The 23,017-nt window shown below is 35.7% G+C and overlaps 1 protein-coding gene and 1 long non-coding RNA gene across 3 annotated transcripts in view; one reads left to right on the top strand and one right to left on the bottom strand.

Moving 5' to 3' along the window:
- The first annotated feature begins 8,981 nt into the window (after positions 1-8,981).
- Positions 8,982-23,017, top strand: part of LOC135686872 (cGMP-dependent 3',5'-cyclic phosphodiesterase-like) — a 51,558-nt gene continuing 37,522 nt past the window's right edge. The window contains exon 1 of one of the 2 annotated variants that reach the window (XM_065203238.2): positions 8,982-9,279. In XM_065203238.2, coding sequence (XP_065059310.2) covers positions 9,271-9,279 — 9 coding nt within the window. In that variant the 5' untranslated portion in view covers positions 8,982-9,270. Of the gene's footprint in view, positions 9,280-18,681; positions 18,883-23,017 lie in introns of those variants that run through there. The other variant, XM_089109095.1, reaches the window with a different exon arrangement.
- Positions 12,816-17,699, bottom strand: LOC148960088 (uncharacterized). The gene is made up of 2 exons (XR_016143857.1): positions 17,562-17,699; positions 12,816-17,519 (listed from the first exon to the last, which is right to left on the bottom strand). It is a non-coding gene; the product is annotated as an uncharacterized LOC148960088 (long non-coding RNA).

Genomic DNA, 23,017 nt, shown 5'->3' with positions numbered 1-23,017 from the left:
TGGACTTTGATGCCACACCCTTCAGGTCACTGGTAAATGATAGAAAGAACCATTTTCAAAATTTGGTTTTTAACTTTGAGGTAAAGAAGATAAGAATCAGTGGCGTAGCCAGGGTCGAAATATTGGAGGGGCAAATAGGAGAACATTTTGGCTGATCACACCCTTAAGAATTTGGGAAAATACCCAATTTTTAAATGCGTTTGGAAAAGCTATTCCTTTTTTACGTGGCAACAGTTAGGTAATCAAACACAATAACTGTTGTATGTAGCTTTTCGTGGCTGACCCCATTCTGCAACTGTCTATTTCCTTTACAATTCCTCTAACGTTTATATTCTGAATTATGTAGGGCGATGAAGCTCTACGTGTAAAAACTGACTTTCTAAAGTAGCCAAAAATAATAAACAGTATTCAAAGTTTCAAACTTAGATTGCTTTCCTTGGAGCAAAATTTGCAAGAATCCTGACGTACAACCACTCCCCCCCCCCCTTTCTCTTCCTCTTCTCGCTAAATCCATCCTTGTTTATTTCAAGATACTTTTTAATACGGCCACACACGTACAGTTTGGTTGAAACCCAGGGTAGTCACTCAAATTTGTTATACACGGGGAGGTCCATGTGCTTCCATCCATAATGTTCAAGAAACCCCTTGGGGTTGAAGCTACGTATCTTTGGGTTCTAGGTGCTTTGTGAGTTGCATTTGAAAGATCTTATTGACACGAATTATAGTTTTAATCGAGCCAAGTGTTGGTTTTAGGGAGACTTCGAGTTTTGTTTAGATTATATTATGGCATGCTTATAAAGTAAGTGCTTGTGAGAGACTGTGCCTGTTGATTCTAAGTTCAACGTTACAGGATAAATGTAGCTTTAGTGTTCATCGGAACATCGATCGATGATTGACTAAATTTTCCATTAAACGACAAACGTGCTGTTTCAACCAGTGCGATCTTATTTAACGTGCAGAGGACACGGAGCCAGAGAGATGCAAACTGTTTGTGCAGTGTGTAACGTGATTTCTACTGACTGATTTTAATTCACAAAAGTGCGTATTGATATAGAAAACTGGCAAACTTAATTAAGAGTTATACAAAGGAAAGAATATGCTCGATGGTTAACAATGGTGTGATGGATTAGGTTAAAATGACGTGTAATTAACATAGAGAATGATGAATATAGAATTACGTAGGTATGCAGAAGAAGTAATGATGGATTGTATAAAATGGCCTAAATTGAGTCACTACATAGCTACACACTCAATAAAACAATATCGACTATGTCTTTTTGTAAGATTTCTTTTTGATTGACCATTCTATGGCGTCATTCATCACTGTCAAAAAGAAAAATCTTTGCTTGAGAAAACTTCACTCGACATTGCTAGTCCCATTAAAACCCACTCAAAAATATAAATTATATAGAAAATTGTGCCATCAGTCAGTCAAATTGTGCCATCAGCATCAAAATTTTTCTCAACAGGTGCAAGTGCAAATCGAAATTTTCAAGATCTGTTGAGAAACCATGTTTTTTTGAAGGGGGGGGGGGGGGTTAAACGTGCTAAAAACCAAAAGCAGGGTGACATTATGCATGGTTTTAAGTACATTTTGGAAATTATTGGAGGGGGGCTATAGCCCTTAGAGCCCCCCGCTTCCACGGTCCCTAGAATGCAACCCTTTTCGAGTAAAGATGATCACTGTACTTGCTCAAACATGTTTAAAATGCACAACAATTCTGCCAAGTACAATTTTTACACAAGGCCGAAAACGGCGTATGAATTTTTTAGACGACAAACGGGTTTTGGTTGAAGGCGAGGTATGTGGTACCGATAATTTTCTACCAAAAATGTCGTACCTTTTTTCATTCTAACAGTTTGTTGATAACCACCTTTCTATTCTAACAGTATCGCTAAGCCCTGAAGGTAAGGGCTATTATTGACCAAGTGACTTTTATTTATACATTTTTAATTATACAAATAGCCAACCCTGGGCAGTGGCGAATCTGCTTTCTGCATGGACGAAAAGGAAGGCATGGCTCAAACTGAATATTCTTTGAGTTTTACTATTCTTAGCCCTTTTTCTGTAAAGAGATGTGCCTTTTAAATAGGTTACAGGGCTTTTTAAAAAGTAGGTAGCCTGTGTCTATAAAAAGGATCTATTTTTGAGTTTAAGGTCTACTTTCCATTTTATCAACAGGAACATCATGGGAAAGGCTTACCCTCCATCGTATCAGCAAAATTATGACATAATCTTGCGCATGTGCAGATTTTCTTAAAATGCAGAAAGATGTGGCAAATAATATGCATCTTTTGTAACATCAATTTTACTGATTTCAATAAGTTGATCAGAGAAAAGCCAGCACCCGTATTCGAACAATGAATATTCATAATCATCATTATTCAGTATCTGTGATGAAGAGTAAAACACGCAATAGGTCTGATAATTAATATTTTTAAGAATTAAAAGAAACGAGCTGGACGATTGTCAGTGTATGAGAAGTCTTTTTGGAAATGGTGTGTCGGCAAATTGCCGATTACCTCATCATAACTAAGTGTCATATAGGTAAAACTAAACATTTATTTAACCTCTCTTGGCCCATTATTGATCGCAGCCTTTTTTCACATACTTGAGCTTTGAAAAGGTGCACTCGCATTTAGTAATACCGAGTAATACCAATTGGCAAGCTTGCTATTTTCTTATGCAAATGTACAGATTCGGATTTGTAAAATAACTTTTTTCTTTATATCTTCCTTCTTATTCTTATATTTTCTTTAAACTTTATTCTCATTCTATAAACGAACAATATTCTTTTGCCGAACAGATACGAAATTTCCGACAAATTGTTGGATGGTCGATGGTAAGGGGGGCACTTAACCCCCAGCCCTCCAGCCACGACGTCCGTGCTTATCAGTTATCTGTTTTGTTAGAGATGATTATACAGTTATCCACGAGATGAAGATCAAGATCTCACAGCTACACAAAACGCTGTTTAACTTTGACCATGTGAGAACTTCTTGAAAATGTGATAAACTTGTCAATATTTGGTTTTCAAGCAAGATCATAAACGCTGGTTATAATCGACATGCTTTGGGTACCTGAATCAAAATCATATGTGTTGACTCAGACACAGTGCAGCCTTTAAAGTGCCACATATGGTCAGAAACCACGAAAGAGCGGTGGGGCAGGAAGAGAAAGTCAAAAACGAGCAAAACAATAACAAAGCTTGGACATTGCTAAATTTCATGAGGGTAAAGTTCATTGCTAGAAGTGTTGTCGTGTTTGCAAGGGTCTGTTGGACTTGACTGCCATTCCTTGTTGTGATATGAAATAACGAACTCCTAAAGATGAAATCTAGCCTGCGCACAGTCTTTTTGCTGTTGCGATTTTGGAACAAAAGACTGCGCGCGGGTTAGGTGCACTCGTAAAGTGCAACTGAGATTAGTCCGAACAATGCATTATGGGAAACATGCGTATGAATATTTGTCCCAAGTGCAACGATGTATTTGAAAAGTATCGTCGATTTTCTTCCGGTGACAAAACCTTAAAGAAGCATAAAAAAGTTTGCATTTGGAAAGCTTCTTTGATGGCAGCAATCGAATAAGTGAGGTAATCTAGAGCTCAGAAAAGTCCAATATCGGAAATCTTATTGTCAACATTTGTAGTACAGGAAAGTTCATGCAAGCCATTCAATATTTTTCCTAAACAATTAGTTTACAAAATCTCTCTGCAAGTCAAGATTACAATCGGAATATTTTATCCCTGTTCTTATTTGTTCATTTCGTCTTCCCACTGCATTTTTTCTTCAACGCAATTGATTCTTCACGTTGAGTATTTTATAAAAGGGATTTCTTCTTTGATTAATCTCAAAGGAAACGGTTATTGCAGGTTAAAATGTTTTCTATTCATTCATTCTTTGCATTGTTAATTAAACAATAATTCAACTGTTTCATAAATGTTACAGGTGGATGCGGTAGGCTAGTCAATTTCAATATTGGCTGCGAGGTTAAGGGCATGTGCCCTATTTTCTTCAACGGTGAACGCGCGGCACGGCTAGCCCAACTAGGTATTTTTGAAGCCCCTTTTCCCCGAAAGATATTATCAATTAATCTGACTTCTTGATGATCTGAAATTTTCTGTATATAGAAAAACAATTTATTGATACTTACTTGATATATTATATTATTCTTGTTAATTCATATTTAGGCCAATGGTGATCAAAATTTAAATAGAAAAATTTCCCTTTGCGTCGACTGTAGTAAAAGAGCTAGTGGATTATGAACCTACAGCATAGGGCTCAAATCTTGATTGGCTGAGAGCTTGCGCTAAATCACGTGACCTCTCTCGCCGCTGAGCCAATCACAGCCCCGGAAAGTGTAAACAAACTTAGCGGCGAGAGAGGTCACGTGATTTAGAGCAAGCTCGCAGCCAATCAAAATTTGAGCCCTATGCTTGAACCTACAGGCTATTAGAGATGGGAAGGAGATCGAAGACATTTGCGAACACGCTATTTAGTTCCTATCTCCTCTCTTATTTAGTTCTTATCTCCTCTCGTTATTATTTAGTTCTAATGTCAAAAAAAAAATTTTTAGGCCTCTCCAACCGCCTAAAGCATCTGCGTTGTCATGAGCAAGTAAGTTATTAAGTGTCAGTGCGGACTATATGTAGATATTCAGCAATATATGCAGTTTATAAAAACAACTTGAAACCAAAGTTTTATTTGAAGCTATTTAAACTTTTTGGAAGGTAGACATTATGAAGGACAAGGTGCTAGATTACTGACTATTATAGCTATGAAACACTTGGATTTAATTTGAAAATTAAGCAGATTAAGAGAAAATAGCATTCTAAATCGTTCAAAAATAGAAGAAGAAAAGATTGGCAACGAATAAAAGAATAAAAGAGAAAAGCTGACAACTGTATCTTCTGTCTGTTTTCGGGCAAAGTTTAATGCCGGTTGCAGACAACGAATTTTTCATCAGGGTTTTTCAAAATAAAGAATGCCAACATACAGTGCCTTGTTTAAACAACAGGGTGTATTGTGAAAGCGTCATAAAATTAATCTTCAGAAATCTCGAAATTATACCACTTCATTTTAAAACAAATTATGAAATTGTCCTACATGTTGAAAATAGCTGAAGCGACCTAAAACCGACTGCAACGAGGGGCAAATCACTCTAAGAAAATCTCGTACACCTTTTGTGAATATCCTATTGTTTTACCTGAAAATCCCCAGAAATCCTTTTGTTTTAGACAAAATCTCGTACGCTATTTGCATAAGTGAATCGTCCCTCGGACTTCAATTTGATCTTAATTCTCCCCAATAATTTCCAAAATACTTTGCTTTTGGTTTTTAGCATGTTTAGCCCCCAAAACGTTTTAGCCTATTCAATCTGTAATATGCTCCACGGTCATAGCATCATACGTAAAATCCAGGCAGTAAAGCACAATCTTAAGCACTTATTTGAGCTTGTAAACAAGATAGGAGCAAATTAGATTGTTTAAATATTGAACCAAAAGGTAAATATTTCTTCATCAAACTTGCCAATGTTCAGGGTTACCAAAAACACTTGGAAGATAGTCAATCAATGTATCAAAAAGATCAGACCACTAATGCTATTTATTGTGACATTGACGTCAGCATTGCATCCTGAGTAGTGTTGCAATGTTGGAAAGAAACAATGCGATAAAATTGTTGCTAAAACTAATCCACTTTTACCTGATACTGCAGAGTTTTGGTTTACAGATACAACGAAAGATAACGTGAATTCTTCAATTTCAGGCTACGCCAGCATTACTTGGCACTTATTCAAAATAGCTTGTTATAGGACGCTTTCAATGTAATATACTCAATCCATCACTTTCCTAGGGATTTACTTAGGTATATTTGAGACGATACCTTCGATTACAGACCACTATCAATTTCACGTTTCGTTTCCTGACAATTTGAGAAGCCCCCCTACAATGAATCTGAATAAAGATTAGGCATTTCATTAAGCTGTAACATACCGAGGACAGGAAAATTAAATGAATGGTGTTCTAACGTCGATAACTTAAAATACACCGGCACCAACTTGGTAGATGTGAAGAGGGCATGCATCCTTTAAAAGAAACTTTTCAAATATTGCATCCTTATAGATAGAATGCTCATAATGAAAGATTTTCTTGTAAAAAACTTGGATCAACACTAAATATTAAAAGTTTATAGATTTGGTATCCGAATTTTGGCGTTTTAGTGCTAAACGTTTCTTAGTTGTTATCTTTTGTTGGGGACCTTAAATTGCCTTATTGTTTGAAGCAGGGTTTGCGCCAGCCACTACGATCTGGAGGGACAAAACATGAATCTAAGGCCACGCCTCAAAAGAGGCCTATTTACCAACAAGGAAGACCCGTTTTGCCAATAAGAAAAGCCCACGACCAACTTTTGTTTACATAAAGGCAGTTTTAAAATCATAGGATTACATCACAAAAATGCATTCCCAAAAATATTACCCCTCCCCTAACCTTTTCTCGTCGAATTTAGACGAATACAAAATCGACTGGGGGGACGTGTCCCCCAGTCTCCTCCGTGGCGCTGTTACTGGTTTTAAGCTGCGCATTTTAGAAAGAATATATAAGCATTTCGTCACGAAAAAGCCCATGCAGACCAATATCAAAAGTTTGCTATCTTTTCCAAAGAAAGATCTATAAATTTCAAAATTTTTGGACTCTTTTTTCTAAAAAATTGAAATTTTACAGTTTCTTCATTTTTTTTTAAGTTTCTCAAATTTTTGGCAATCCTAGTACTAGTTTCGTATAAACCAGTTTATTGTAAATATAAACGTGTTCTGTTGTCAATGGTGTCAATTATGGTGCTCCACAAGAATCTTGCTCGGGCCTTTGTTTTTTGCCAGGGAATTTAATTATTTGCCTGAGAATATAATAGGGACCAATGTTGTTTTTACATACATTTCATAAAAATGCTCTTTGAAATGTGCGGAAAGCTGAAGTTACATTCAATACATTACTTTGGCGCTATCAAGCCGCAGTGGTGGCACCAGAGGGAGGCAAAGGGGCTACAGTCCCCCGTTGGAGCTGCTTAGCCCACCCATCGGAAGATATACAAGAAAATTTACAAATTTGTCGGAGCAAGATTTTGCTACCTCTTGTAATGTTTTAAGAAAAAGAAGGAGTAACGGTTACGATTACGGAAATCCCATTGAGTATAAATCTACAACCAGGTAACTTCCAAGTAATTTACACACCATATCGGGAACTCGACCCTCTCTTTCGGCATAACAAACGGCAATCGGACTATCAATATAAGTAAAATTCTTAAAGGCAACTGAAACACGATTTTAAAAGATAAAGAACTAAAGCAAGTGTGGAAACAGCCCCCTATACTAGCATTAAAAAGACACAAAAACATTGGAGATCTACTAACCCACACTTTGGGAGACATGAGTGCCACCCCCCAAGAGTTGTGAATCTGTTCTTAACTCAGCAGATTTTGCATTTTTGGTGTTTACTCGGCAAAAATGGTGGTGGTATAGATTAAAAACTAATTAAAGTCGATGGTATATTTGATTGTTTTCATTTTTCATTTCAATTTGATCCTCTTCACTCCCTGGGACGTTAATATTTTAACTGTTAAATGGCAAACCAGAGCTAGTGAAAACCAAACTCCACATTACAATGTTTTAGCGTTGGGTACGGATATTAATTATATGAATTTGAATAAGGCTGTTTTATGAAGGTTAAAAAAATTGCTCCAATGAATGCATTTTCCAGCTAACTGGAGTCAACAAAATTCGATAATTTCCTCAACTTCTTCGGCAACCATTTTTTTCATACTTTATTTAAAGTTGGATAAAAATTCTAGCTTAATTATAAAAAATTACAATAAGCTAATTAATACCAATTAACATAACAACAAGATGAAGAAATATATGTGTATATAAGGTCGTAAACTAAGATGAGCTATATAATCTATATATCTATGTGATGTATTCTAGATTTGGTACATACTGGGTGCATAATTTGCAGGTTCATGGAATCGCAATTTGTTTTATTTGCCTTTTGAAGATTTCTAGGATGGTTACATTTCTTATTTCAGTTGGTATACTGTTCCAAATTTGACTACACCTGTAAGATATTGTTTCAGTTCCATATATAACTGTGTTTGGTTTTTTAGTAAAAAATGACTCATTTCTGAGAGGATATGAAGATTTATGAAATTTGAAAATATCGTTCATAAAATCTGGATTTTGGTTGATCTTGGTTTTATACATTTCTATGGCTAATCTCTGCAGGTTTTTTTGGTGTATTGTTGAGGCATTATCTTTCATAAGTAAACTTTCAAAAGATGAGTCATAGTCACTATATACCACCTTTAGTGTCCTTTTATTAACTTTAGTTTTTCCTTTTTCTGCTACAAAATATCCAGACAATGGGGCAATAATTGAAGTAGGTAGTGGTAAACGACTTCATTAACAGTTTTGTTTTCATTCGCCTCTGGTAGTAACTTTCGTGCACTTGTTTATTGCGACATGAGCAATAATCTGCAAGCTAGCAAATACCCATCTATTTTTATATCCCGAGAAAAGTTTAGAACATTGAGAATTTAAATTAAATCACGGAAAATGATCTACGAAGAACTTTCTTAGTAATGTCTTTTTAGGGATATTTTGTTGAAAAAGTCCCCGCAAAAAAAATAATCTTGCTCTTCGTAGCTGCTCCTTCTTGTTTTTTAATTTCATGTCCTGTTATAATCTTTAATGTTTGTGCGTCTTTTTCGGCAACAAAGCTTCTGCCCTCTTGTACCATCTCCCATGCACACGGCCCCCTTTTTGTCCAATCGGCACCTTTCGCCCCATCCTTCCTAAAATGCTAAAACCGCATATTGATTCATGATAATTAATTGAAAAGAACTACATTGTGGATAATGTCCTTGGAAAGCATCGGAAATTGAAAGGTTTTGTTTGAATTGCATAGGGTTTAAGGCTAGGTGGCATCATTAAACATGACGGGTGGCCGCAATTTGCATGTCATGTTGAAAAGGTTGGCGTGAAGATATACGGAGATTGTTGTTTTCAATTCTGCTCGGAATGTGCGTATGTAAACTTTTGCAGGTGTTGCTGTGTGTAAATTCGACAACTAATGCAAGGCAGAACCAAGTTATTGTAAGCATTCTTGTCAAAAACTTTCTGGAGTTTACAGTGCCTGTATGACATTTGCAGTATTATTTGTTTACAGTCGAACAGGGGCGTTGGAAAGGCGCTGTATTGCTTTAAGAAGATAATGAAAATATGGACGAGGTTAGTATTCAATTTTAACGTCTATCATTTGATTCTTGATTTTTATAATACACCGTTTTTTGCAGCTTAGAATTTAGCTGCTGCGAGTCATACAATGGTCACAGTTGGCCTAGACTCCCGATTTTCAATGTTTAGAAAAATCCCGATGTGGTAATGAGCTGGAGGGTATCATTACTGAGGTAACAAATTTCGATAACGTGTTTCCAAGCCTACTGAGCTGATCGCAATTAAAAATTAACCAACTGATAATTGCGTTATTATTTTTTGATACTCTATGTTAAGGGTATATGTGTGGGCTTTTTTATATCTGGAGATGACTGTCAAACTTAGGTGACTGCGAGTTAGTATGATTCCGAACAATAATCTGAACAATTATCGTGTTTATCTCATATCACTATATACACACTGTAGATGCTTTATTGTAAGGGAAAGGCAAACTATTACGGCGAAAATGATTTCGCCTTTTCACTTCAATTACCTAAGATGGCAAGGAAAACAAATATTACTTGACTTATGATTTCTGTTGTCTTAGCCGCCGTAAATGGACAGTATTTTTCCCTTGTATTTTTTTATGTCGGCTTGTCAATCAATGATAATCAAGACTAGGGAATAAATGCTGTTTTCCAGTTAAATAAAAAGAGAGTCACTCTATGTAAATCATCACTTAGCAAAGAAAATGATTCAAATTTCAAGAACATGAGTTTTGGGATTAGTTTATGGCACTGAAATATTTTTTTTTCGATTTTGGAAAACACTGAAATAATTACTTCAGATCTATAAAAAAGTGATAAAATGTTGAGTTTTCTCTCTAAACACTCAAGCTTTTATCAACAAACTAAATATTCTTTAGCCTGACCAAGGCAGTTGATTTTGGTAACTAATATTTTGTAAACATAATGCCAAACGGTTTAGATTTCTGTCAAAGATACATAATACATTTTTTGACACTGAATTTAAAAATTTTGTGAATTTTACCCCCAAACAATGTTGGGCTAACTCTTTTGTAATTTCTGGATTCAAGGGAATGAGTTGTGATTAATGTCATTAATCTTATAATTACTATCAATTTCTTAACAATATAATTTTTTTAGCACAAGTGCTTTTTCTTTATTTGGGACATCAGGCCTTACTCTGACATTTGATTTCTTAAGTGTGCCATTTACCATGGCAAAAGTTAATTCTTCATCTAGGTCTTGCTTTTAAAAAGTTTGCACATTTTATTTAAATTCAAATTACAGGAAGACAATAAATTGCTGAAAAAGTTGGGTAGAATGTTTTCCAATAATGATTTTTCAATAACATTTTCTAATATGCTATTTTTCATAATCTCTGAGCAAATCTAAAGAGTTTTTGATATTATGTTTAAAGTGTTAACATTATTTATTATCAATGATAATCTAGCTGATATCTTGATTAAAGACTTCATCAACTATCCCACACTCCTGAGCAACATCAACACCCAAAAAATTTTTACTGTCATATCACTATACCTAGGGATCACCCCATATAGAAAGTAATAGGGTTGCCCAACCTAACAACTATTATTTTGTAAGAATAAACTTTCTTTGCTAAGAAAATTTGCACTTAAATCATATACAGCACCTTGACCCATTTTTTTTATTCTTATTGGCTCTACAGTCAAACTTACATAAGTTGGATATTTGCATAAGAAATGTCAATTTTTGAAGTCCCTTCAGAAATTAGTTTGTGTAATTCAGATTTTTGCAACAGGACAAAGACATCATCATTTCAGTGTCATAAATAGGGGAAGGCAAGAGGGGGTGGAGGCCCCCCAATCGCAAAAAATATCTTTGAAGAAGGGCATTTTCTCTTATTCAAAAGGAATCAGATCCCCAATTTTCTCTGGCTCAACTCCTCATTGCCCCCCAATTTTTGATAGGGGAAACACTCTGGAATTTCAGGATCAGCTGTGTGTAGAAAGGGGGGGAAGTTTGAGACGCCATAGCAAACTGAGCAACTGCAGAGGGGATGACGGCTTAGGTTTTTTAGGCTTTGGTTAGCAAAATAGAATGTCTAATAATTAGATTAATGTCAAAGTGTTTGCACAAGCAATCAATCTGTGAATACATGGATTTGATTAGTGTTTTACATGTGATGAAATATTTATTGTATACTATATACTTCAGCTGTGATACTATTCCAGCAAGATTCAGTTCCTCTTTTTCTAAATTTTTTGAAAATATCTGACTTTATGTGTAAATCAAATTTCACCTAAGACAGACTATTTTGTATGTTCCAAGGAGATCTGACTTATGGAAATTTGACTGTACAATGTGATTCTTCATATGAATTGTCTCTTTTTTGCTCTGGTTGAGGTTTCTAGCTGTGTAGAAGACAAAATAAATTTTTTCTCCAGGTTGTATTTTTTAGATTCTGAGAATCAATTCCGTTCTAAAATTAGCCATTAGAAATACATAGCTTCATTATTTCACTACTCATATGAGTTCTGATTTTATACGAATAATACAGTGGGATATTTGCAAAAAGTATTTAATCAGTTTATTTAAAATGTCACCTTTGTGAATTAAGTTGTTTGTTGGTGATATGTATACATGCAAACATTCCACTTTTTAAATTTGAACAGCATGCAGCTTTCTAAATAGTGTTTTATGAGAAGGATGAAGTAATCTATAAAATAATTTTAACATTAGTCTAGAAAGCAAATTCATTTATTTTTATAAGTAAAATATCAGTTACTTAACACTAGCTAACAGCAATTTTTTTTTAATTTCTATTTTTAAACTTCACTTTTGAATCTATGGTGTAAAATTTGTTGGTTTTTATGCCATCTAATACGAACGTCCTTGACCAGGCACCAGTTTCTGGATAAAGGGCAGGTGATGCTGAGATGTGCATGGTTAAGTTACCCTATTCAATTTTGGGTGGGCAAGATTGTGCTCTTCTTTTCCTAAATTTTGTGACTAGAGTCAATCTGCCAATTTCCTATATGTAGCTGCTAATGGTTACATTAAATGTTAAAAATTTTGTATGCTAATGTTTTTGGACATCAGGAGCATCCAGAATTTTCAATGTCCAAAATTGTTTGTGGTCTGAAATTTTAACTGTCAAAAAAATCTGAAAGTTTTTTGCACTCAATAATAATCACAGCAAAGTTTTTCAATATTTGAAAAATGGAGTAATTAGTTCACAAATATTTAGCATATAACAGGAATGTGTTGTAAGTGCTAGCTACTAAGTGAAACAGTTTCACATAATGTCAACAAAATTCTTTTAGCAATCATGAAACATTTTCATCATGTAAAATGACAAATAATTGCCATTGGGATAATGGAAATTCTAATGAGGTACACTTTGATTACTTGTGACTTTTTATGTTAAATCAAATGAGTTTCAGACTTGTTATAAGAATGTTTTTTTGTTCAAAGTTTTTTTAAAAATCGTCTGAAATTTTGTGAAAAATGTTTGAAATTTTTGGTGCCTTAAAGAACTTTGTTAAAAATTTATTTTTTGAAATTTATTTGCCCATAAGTTTTGTTTTTGAATGTATGTTCATAAAACATATTTTTGCATTCAGTAAGGATAATGCTTCAAATTTCTGTGATGAATTTTCAATTAAAAATCATAACTTTCTCACAATTGTACTTAATCCTTGCTCTTAGGTCTAGTTGTCCCCTATAACCCTCTTTTATTTTTTGCATTCAGTTTAGAATATGTTAATTCATTCTATCTTTTTCAAGAATACAACAATTCCTGTAGCTAACTGGAAATTTCAACAGCCATCAAACAAACCGTTAATTGTTTAAAGGTATTTTTCATAACCAAAAGACTGAATGCACTTTTCTCATGTCTTTTTGGAACTGTTATGTTTTGCTAGAAGTAACATAAGTCTGCTATAACTCTGCTATTGCCAGCAATTATATCATACAAACACACAAACACACTGGAAAAATTGAAGATGTTTTGCACATCCCCTTGAATGCTTAAAAATGTTTTCACTCCCCCCATCCTTGATAACCTGAAAATGTTTTCACACCACCTCTTGACGATTGAATTTTTCTACCAAGTAAAGTGTCCTACCCAAAAGTTCGGATATATAACTCTTATCTTCTTTAGGTGCTGATAATAAAATCAGAATCAATTTTTTTGATCAACCGGTAGATGATTCCTTATAACACTAAAAGGATAAAATTTCACTTTCGTTACAAAGGATGAATTTTTAATGTCGATATCTGATTTTGCGGGCAGCCCATAGCATCCTTGTAGTTGGATAAATCCGCCTGATGATACAGTAATTTCGCATATTTCTGAGTGTTGTCTGAACTTGATGATTATATTGGCCCTTTCTACCTTGCCGTTCATGAAGATAAAAATGCCTCTTTGCGGCATAGAAGTTATATTTTTGTTGTGGGAACAGTAATGGATATTTTGGTTAAGGTTTAACAAAACCATTATTTTCATTCCTTTAGTAAAAGTTAAGAATTATTATTTTGGCTGCCAATAAACCGTACATTTTGGTTTGAAGGTTGCAGTCTGTAAAGTGGTGTCTAAGTAAGCCGCGTAAGAGCGAAAATATTTTTCGTAGAAAATAAGAATTTGTGTATAGATCGAACTTAAGGCACTTAGAATAGACGACATAAAGTGGATGGCTTTTTGGGGAAGAGAGCCAGGGGGCTTTTTGATTAACATCTAGGGTTTGTGAAAGAAAACAGACGTTTGCTATCAAAAGGGTTCTTTATAGCAAGGTTAAGAAGTTCAGGGTTTATGGTTAAACCAACATAAATTCTATCTTCACTAGTAACCGACCCTACGTCAAAGCCCCTCGACAATTTGTTAAGGATATTTTGCAAAACCTGTTTTTACGACAACATTAAGCTTGCATATAGATAGTCAGAAATTTTGTAAATCGATCTAAGCATAAAAAAACTTTTACACTCAGAACAGTTTTAAGAGCAAGACCTTTCTGATATTTCAAAGGTTTTACAACCATTGAACTGACATGAATAAACCATAGTAGTACGAAAATTATGGTAGAAGAAAGTTTTGGTTGCAAAGTCAAAAATAGGCCTAAGTATAGGTTTGCAGTATTTTGAATAACACCTAGAAAGTAACAGTTCCTTTGTATAAAAGGGATGGTCGGTGAGTGGTTTTTTAGAGGTGAAATTGTTATCTATGCCCTATGGGGGCACAAATCATTTGAAGAGATTAAAGCTTAACTCAGAAGCAGACTCGAAAATTGATGAATATTCATTTGTAAACCTCGTAACCTGTGGAAAAGTTGCTTAACAGATGAAACTGTGAAATAATCGTTGTTTAATCGGGAATTAGCCACGTTGTTGAGAAGCAATCATTGCACCGTTATCTGCAGGAAAGCTGCTAGAAAAACCAATTCTTCGCTCAAAGTCAGAAGGATTTCCTTGTTAAATCAAGGTCTTCTCCATAGTGGTTTAGTCATGGATGTTAAACGATGCTATCCTCCACAGCTATCGAAGAACTTTTTCAGTATTTTTACAAAAATGAACATCGTTATTCGATCAAAATTTTCTGGAAATCAGTGACCGGGGTGAAGACATTGCTCTTGATGAGTAAAAGCATTAATTTTCCTCACAAATTTGCTCCTTCTCAAAAACCAGCTATTTATTTTGAATAAAGAGAATATGCCTAATTGTCTCCATGAAAAATTTGTATCGTGAGTATCAAAAAAATACCGAGTGATGAGAAGCTATGAACATGGACAAAGATTACCTAAACAGACATAACAAACACCAGTACGACTAAAAAGACAGAACCGTCACACAACAACAGCAAGCTCAAATCACAAATGTAAAGGGTTAGCATGCAGACACACATTGGAGTGTCAACGAAGCGACAGATATTGATGTCACAAATTTGAAATGGTAGCATTGGTTGTCATTAAGAGACCTGACAAGTGACAACTATGGCCACGACACGAAAGGCATAGACATAAAACCCGAATCTGGAGACTTTGACACAACATAGAAACATTGACACAACAAAGGCATAACAAATGAAAGTATTATATTACGGTAATGAATCCCAGTCACCCTGATGAAGCCCTACAGGGCGAGGCGAAACATAATTCCTCTAAATTTTGTTTAAACAAGATAATTTGAATTACCTCGTTTTAGTTTTTTTGTTTATTTTCCAACTTCACAATCTTTCTCGCTCTGCTCCTGCCAACTGTTAAACTTCATGTTTGCTGACATCGAGAATAAAAACTTGCATTGTCATATTCACGCTTGTTTTTGAACATACACTTGTCGCTAAGAGACCACTTGGAAATAAGCAGCAAGAAAGAGAAATACGAGGCCTTTTTACAAAATGCTCTACAGACTGGATAGCAACCTTAATACGTCAACTTGCTTTTAATCACTTGAATTTATCTTGGCAATGGTTGTGGCTGTGCCAAGCCCGGTGACTGGCTGTGCTGGGTTTAAAGGTTGGATTTTACGATCATCAAAAATGGCATTGGACGCAATGTCGTTTTTGGAAAAGTCTTATTTCTTCACATCAAGGGGCGAAAAATCTCAAACGCGGATCTTTAAAGGTTAATCTTTGGTTATCGGTTCTAGAAGCGATCGATAGAATTTTATGATATTAGTTCTCATTCTTTCATCATCTTGGGCAAAGATCCTATCTGCTAGGCGCAAGTATAGAAATTTAGCCGAGCAAAGTGACTTTAGGCTCATAATCGAAAGATCTCCAATCAAATTGTTTGACATTTTTGTACACTTCTTATGTTTTGCTCACTTTATGCACTTCTGTGAGATTACTGACTACGACCTGTGCAGCGCGACGCACCCATAAACGAACATAAACCAAGCCTTTTATCTAAGTGATAGTTTTCGTGTATTTTAAAAGAAGTCATGAAGAATTGCTATAGATCGTAAAGAAGTGTGACGTAACAGACACCAATTTCTTTAAAATTTTCAATTTTTTGCGTAATCTGAAAGAACAGTATGAAGTAGTCCTTATTGTGCACAAACATGTTAGTAATTGCATGAGAAATAACTAAGGAACGATTTGAAATTTGCTAATTGATTACTGTTATTTTGGCTTGGTTCATGTAGTAATGAACAGAGTCAAAACTACAGTGATCTGGTTGGAATAACGCCTGTGCTTGTGTGGCCATTTGGCAACCAATTTGTAACACATTTCAATATTTTTGCTTATAAATGCAAAAATATAAACGCGTCTTTTCTTAAAAACTCTATATGCTTTTTTATCACCTCTTCTCCGCATCGAGGCTTGACATGCAGCTTATTTTGTTCAGACTAGAAGTGTATTCCTATTCCAACAATTTCGTCGTATGAGAAAGCTTGAAGAATTGAAATCGGAGTTTGCTATGTTTCCTCCAATTTCGTCTTCTTTGCTGTGAAAAAGTCACTAGGCATTTAACTCCTATCACGTGCTTATGGTAAAGTTAACCTGAAACGTCGCCTGACGATTCTTCGTTATGTGTCCTCGTTTTCAAAACGAGTAAGAAAATGATTTCCCTCAAGAATGATGTGAATTTGTTTTACCAATTATCAGCAATTTCAAGTTTCCATGCTGCAGCTATGGAGTTTCTTGGTTCTTGTAAGCTCTGGCGTTATTGAAGGCAAGCGTTATCACGATATATGCAGTGATATCAGGAGACCGATTTCCGAAAAGGGCGAATTCATCTGTTTGACCTAGTTGGAACTCAAAATAAATCCACTTATCTTTTGATTGGTCGGTAGGATTTAATAATTCTACAGTAATTTAAGGTCACATTGTGTCAACTGAACTTTTCGAAGAGCTCACAGACGGTATATTTGCTATCCCAACAGCCTGTCCAACAACAGTAGATAAGGCAAAAGATAACCACAATCTGCCAGTTTTCTTCTAACTGTTGCTGTGTGGATATAAAATAAAAGCCACTGAAAACCCCCTTTTGACTGTCTTAATTATCAGCAGTTAGTTTTTAGCTCAAAGACGTAGTAGGAAGCTATCGCTTTTCGCAGCAATGCTCCAGTGATATTCTCTAGGTTTACTTTATTTTCTTATATATTATCAAGGTAAACCCACCAGCAGAGCCTTCAGAATGAAGGTTGAGGACTAGATGTAGTATGTGGGTTGTAGTAATGCGTCGCTTCGAATATATTTGCCGTCTTGTTGACGCTTAAATGGGCCAGGGAAATGCAATGTTTTTAGTAGGTAGGGCCTAAAAGGCTTCTGTGAGGTTCTCTCAATGAAGGTAAGGTTTTGACAGTGCTATCCTTGACAAACGTTGCATCTCTTATCTAACGTTGCCGTAAAACTGAGGAGCAGTCTCGAGCTATATAAATAGTTGTCAGCACAATTGATGAGCTGTATTATGGTGTAGATTCAGTTTACTCGTTAATTGTCATACTGAAGCTATGCTCATAAAAATTTGCTCTTCGTCTTTGGCCCTTTCTACATAGAAATTTCCTCGACAGATTTCGATTTGGGTGGATCATTGTGTTTACTGAAAGCTGTAAAGGTGGGAGGCTGTAAATGTGGAATTCTCCCTTATAAAGCAAGAGAAGATAGGCCCTAGAGTGAAACCAGGGGCGGACAATTGATCAAATATTGTGGGGGGCAAGCCTATTGTTTTAATAAGATGACGTCACATTTCCCATTGTTTTAGAACAAAAGACCATCGCCTCTAAAGTATTGGGGGGGGGCGGTCGCCCCCCTCGCCCCCCAAGTGTCCGCCACTGAGTGAAACCTTGCGTGGAAAGCGATCTCAAGGTTCCTGGATGTTTCGAAACATTTTATGATTTTTGCCATAGGTGATCTTTTTAACAAGTGAAAGATTAGCTATAGGTATCATTAAACTTCATTTTGCCCCTATCGATAGAGTCAGTAATAAGGGTTTTACTTCGGTGAACAGCTTGCTTCGGTAGCCCTTAGGTTTCTATCGATTCAATAGAATTCTTTGCTCCAAACAGCTCATTTTTTTGGACTTCCATCATTTTTATGTGTTTACTGGCTAACTTGCTATTGTCTTTCGTTTCCAATGAATACTGCAGAAAGTTTTCCTCTTTTGATGTTATGGTTGTTGGAAGCTGAGTAAAATGGGGACATTCCCCAGCTTTTACGGAGCTAAGTTTGAAGAGACAAATTTTCAGTGCTACTTCTGCAAAAAGCCTGCCATTGTTACGAGTCATCTTCCTCACTTCTATATTCTTCCGATTTTGTTTCATCGTATGCGCAGAGGACGACATGCATATTCTGCGAAGGAGGTTTTTGTAAACTCCAGATCTGCTTGTAACTCCAAAATTGCTGGTTTTTACCAATATTCGTTTAATAATTTTGAACTGTGCCACTATAATATTACCTAGTTAAAAATTGCTTTGCCCGTCAGCGTTTGGTTCATAAATAATTGAAAGGATCACCCTGATGCATTATTGATCAACGTCTAATAAAGATGGATGGAACCCGTTTATATTGTGATCTGGTATGAGCTTGAATGCTATGTTAGTCTCAAAACAATGTCAGACATATTTGACGTTAGCTCATTTTTGAATTCAACTTCTTGGTCGTGAATTTGCAAGTTCAATTCGCTTTTGGACAATGATGTCAAATAGATAGAAATCAGTCGGCTTTATCCTCATGGTTTGTATATATTTAGAATTGTTAGCTTTAAAGAAATCTTATTTTGAAAGATTTCTAGAAACAAAATTGTTAAATTTGGCGAGTATTAGGTTGGCGCTAGATTTTTCATTTTCAAGAGGTAAGCTCTGCGTGGCTACAAATATTCCTTAGCTTGCTTATAAATTTGCGTTGTTCATCATCTGACCATATTAACATCATTAAAAAATACTTCGATTTACATAAAGTTGTTGTCAGTTTTTTATCAAAGTTATCTGTAATTTGTGGTGATACTAGGCTGAAAGGAGTCGATACAGCTCTAGATTACATGCAAGGTCTTTTAATTTCTTTTTTATTGAGCAACCAGTCGGACTAGGTTTGGGGATTTATTTGTAGCAACCATAGTATTCTCTCATGCTTGACACAGCGTTAGGTTCAGTTGAATGATGTGAAGAAGCACCAAATTAAGCTAAATTCAAGCCTACAAATTAAGCTAACAGTTGTTTTTATAAGAACCAGTAATTTAATGTTCAGGCTGGCTTGTGTTAGTTTTTCAAAAATCGGAAGGTATAAGCAGTGCAATTGCTAGCTATTGCACTCTAAAGATGTGTTCAGGCCTTGTTTGCCAACAAAGTGAGTGAGACATCCGGAATTTGACGAAAAATGTAAAAATTTACCGAAAAAGCATTGAATAGGCAAAGAATTCCTCGTTTTTGAGACAAATTATTGTTTGAAAATACTTTTTGCAGTAGCTCAGCCTCAGCTTGTTCCTAATTTGTTCTCGACTTTTGTCTAGTTTTCAGGCTCGTGTTTTTATAAGATTTTTTTTATCTTATAGAAAAGAGAAGAATATTGTTATGTATACCTTAATTGCTTATTTACAGCCCTGTTGCTTAAAGTGAACCAGCCTTTTGCGGTCACCTAACTAGAGTTACTATTTGTGTATATCGAAGTATGCTAAGGACATGATAGGTTGGCTTAGTTTTTCTTAAAAAAATCAAGCGAGTGCGTTCGTTTCACAGACATACAGTTGTATTCTAGGCCTGATGAGTCCTAACGCAAACTTTAACTTTAAACTCTTGATATTAATATATTAGTTGCGTTTTATCTTTTTGTCACTATTTTTCATCTCATCTAGTCTAATAAACCATTGAGCAATTTTTTATTACGTACACAAAATAGGCAGAAAAAAACCACGCGTTAAAATCTTCTGACCCTGTTACTACCAGAACAATTCATTTCTCCAGGTCCCCCTCTAATAAAGGTTTGAGTATCAAATGAAATGAAAATTCCTATCAAATGAAAATGAAGGAATTACAAGGCCAGGTGCAGCGTAGACGAAATACCATACGTACTTTGATGGAGAATCATTTTTTCTTTGTGTACATCATATTGGAATGACGCAGCTGCCATTCGTGAGTTCTCAAAATAGCTTTTCCCCCCAATCGCACCTTACCGGGATACGAAATATCTTACGCAGTTGGATAAAGTATCATTTTTTTTGTGTACATTATGTTGGAATGAGGCAGCTGTCATTCGTTAATTCTCAAATAGCTTTTGCCTCCAAACACATCTTTCCGGGCCAGTTAAGGGTTTTATGGTGAGTTTTAGAGAATATCTGAAGTGAGTGCTTCTGTTCGAGATTGCTCGTCAAGAACCACAGATACTGTACGTTAGCTGTCAACCACTATGCTGCCATTATAAGCAAGACTGTTTTTGGTACAAGTTTGTCCTGCTAATCAATTTCAGAGAAAAGCCTGTAGGGACTGTTCCTTTGGATGAAGGATTTCCATTAACCGTACCCTATGTGTAATAGATTTAAGGGTACGGTCTTTAAAAGGGGGCAGCAATTCAGTGGAAGTTCCACGGGTTGATTGGGAACAAACGGAGTATTTTTAGTTAAGTTGGATTTTTTCATAATGTTTAAGCTGTCTTGTGCTTCTGATCACATCAGGGTTGTAGCTATGTGGGATGTGGGCGTGTAACCAACCACTTTTCCAATAATTCCGGTTTGGAAACGAGTAGTTCAGGACAAATCATATCATAATGCTTTGTCGGCATATTTAAAACCTTTGGGTAGATAAACGATTTTCCTACTCAGTCTGTCGGCAAATGAGTTCTGGACATCCCTCTTGACAACAAAAGATAGCCACGGCCCTGGTTACTGAAGCTTCCCACGCCTGGGTGTCCCATCTTATTTGCAAGGTGTTTCCACCACCAATAGTTGAACCACCCAACCCACATTGGTACAATCTTCCATCACAACCTTGACTTTCATACATTTTCGCAGGCTATCTAATTATGATAAAGAGTTTCACGGAAGTCATCGTTCCAAAACCAAAAATGGATCACCAACATCAGGTGCAGCTGCTCTTACAACATCACTGCTTTGCCATCACTGTTTTAAAGAGCGCAATTAGTTGAGACTGGACAATTGTATTGATTAAAACATCAAGTATTTGGTCACTCACTTAATCCTGGTTTCCACTGCATTTTCTTTGGTCAAAAGTCTTTATGTAAAGACTTTACTGTGACTCCGCAAAAACGATTTTTACTCTTATAGGTTTGTTGGAAACTTTGCGGGGGTAATAGTGATGACTTGGATGTTTTCTATAAATTATGTCTCCCTGGGTCGTATAAAACCTTAAGAACTTTTCATTGAAAGCGTAAAAAGCGGAAAAGAGAAAAATCATAGGAGAATGACTCTCAGTTGGACTACACGAAAAAGGCCGCGCCCCTTTGTTGCTGCACTTTTTGAAACCAGGGCGTTGCCTTCTATACTATATGCTCAACGGATTTTTCAATCCCCGAAACGATTTCATAATTTTCTGACGGCTGACAGCCCATTGTTTCCCTCACTGAATTGGCCCACTACACTTTTTTCTGACATTAGTTGAGTTTGCCTGGATTCAATGACACAACTAGTTGGGCTGTTTCTTGTTGCAGCGTTTTCTTTAGAGCCATATGACCAGCTATCTATATTTTCAAGTATATTAATCTCTTACCGATACACATTTTTATAAGAAACCGCTTTATAAGAAACTCTCTAGTAAAAGGCCAAACAAATTAAGAAACTTCCACTGGTAAATGAAAAATCACTAAGCAACTTTTAAATTTTTATTCTTGTTTGAAATACGGAAGATAACAACTGTGCATGGTTTTACGTTGCGCATGATTGTGCCAATTACATGACCATGACATCATCAAACGTGAAATATCTGCATTTTTTGACAAATGGCACACTGTTGAAATAAAGTGATTCAACAAGAAGCTTGGGGAATACAGAGTTTTGTTTCAAGACAAAAGCGAAGACTATATTACTCGTGCCGATATCAATGGATATAGATATGATGCTCCTTGATTCGTTAACTTTAGATATACAACTATATTTAATCGATTTTCCAGCCTAACCTTATTTTTCAATTGTTTTCCGATGTTTTTGATTCTATGCGTGCGTTTTTCAATTATCAAATTAAGAAACTTTTACTAGTAAAACGTGTCCAAAAATGCTCTAGAATTAAGAAACTTTCACCGGTAGAGCTTTAGCTAGGTTTCTTGTAAAAAAACGTGTAACTTCTATAGAGGAACTAAGAAAGAGTAAACAGTTGGCTAATAAAGTACACAGCCTAACTAAACTATTGAATGTAATCATACTACTGAAGTAGAGTTTGCTGTTTGAATGGTCTGTATGTTTTTGGATTTCCACGCTTGTTTCAGTGTCTATAATATATAATTTCTTATGACCGGGACTTTTCCTTAGACCACCTTCAACTTTGGTTTCAAGGAAGAGTTGAGCGGTGGTCGAATAGTGTCGAGTGACGTCGAGGTTTTAACGCCTTCATATTCCTTGCTCGATCAGATTTTTAATCCAAAATTCAAATTAATTGCGGTTATTAAAGGCTCTTGTGGAACCGGCATGCTCAGCTGTAGTTGTGTTGAGAAAATGGACTGTGTTTTGTATTTTCATGCAGCACGGTATTAGGCCGGTTCTTTGAATTATAGTCGCAAAACATGCTGGTTCCGCAAGAGCCTTTAAGTCGGCTAGCTCGATTTTTTACAAAGTCATATATTCTGTATAGCGTGTTCATATATTTTCTCTCAGGCTGTGTTTACACGATGGCGGATAACTTTGCGTTCTACCTCACTGCTTCTTCTGCGA

Source organism: Rhopilema esculentum, chromosome 6, assembly GCF_057945365.1.
Source record: "Rhopilema esculentum isolate cy_ngs chromosome 6, ASM5794536v1, whole genome shotgun sequence".
NCBI classification, from domain to species: Eukaryota; Metazoa; Cnidaria; class Scyphozoa; order Rhizostomeae; family Rhizostomatidae; genus Rhopilema; species Rhopilema esculentum.
This window is presented reverse-complemented; position numbering and strand designations above follow the sequence as displayed.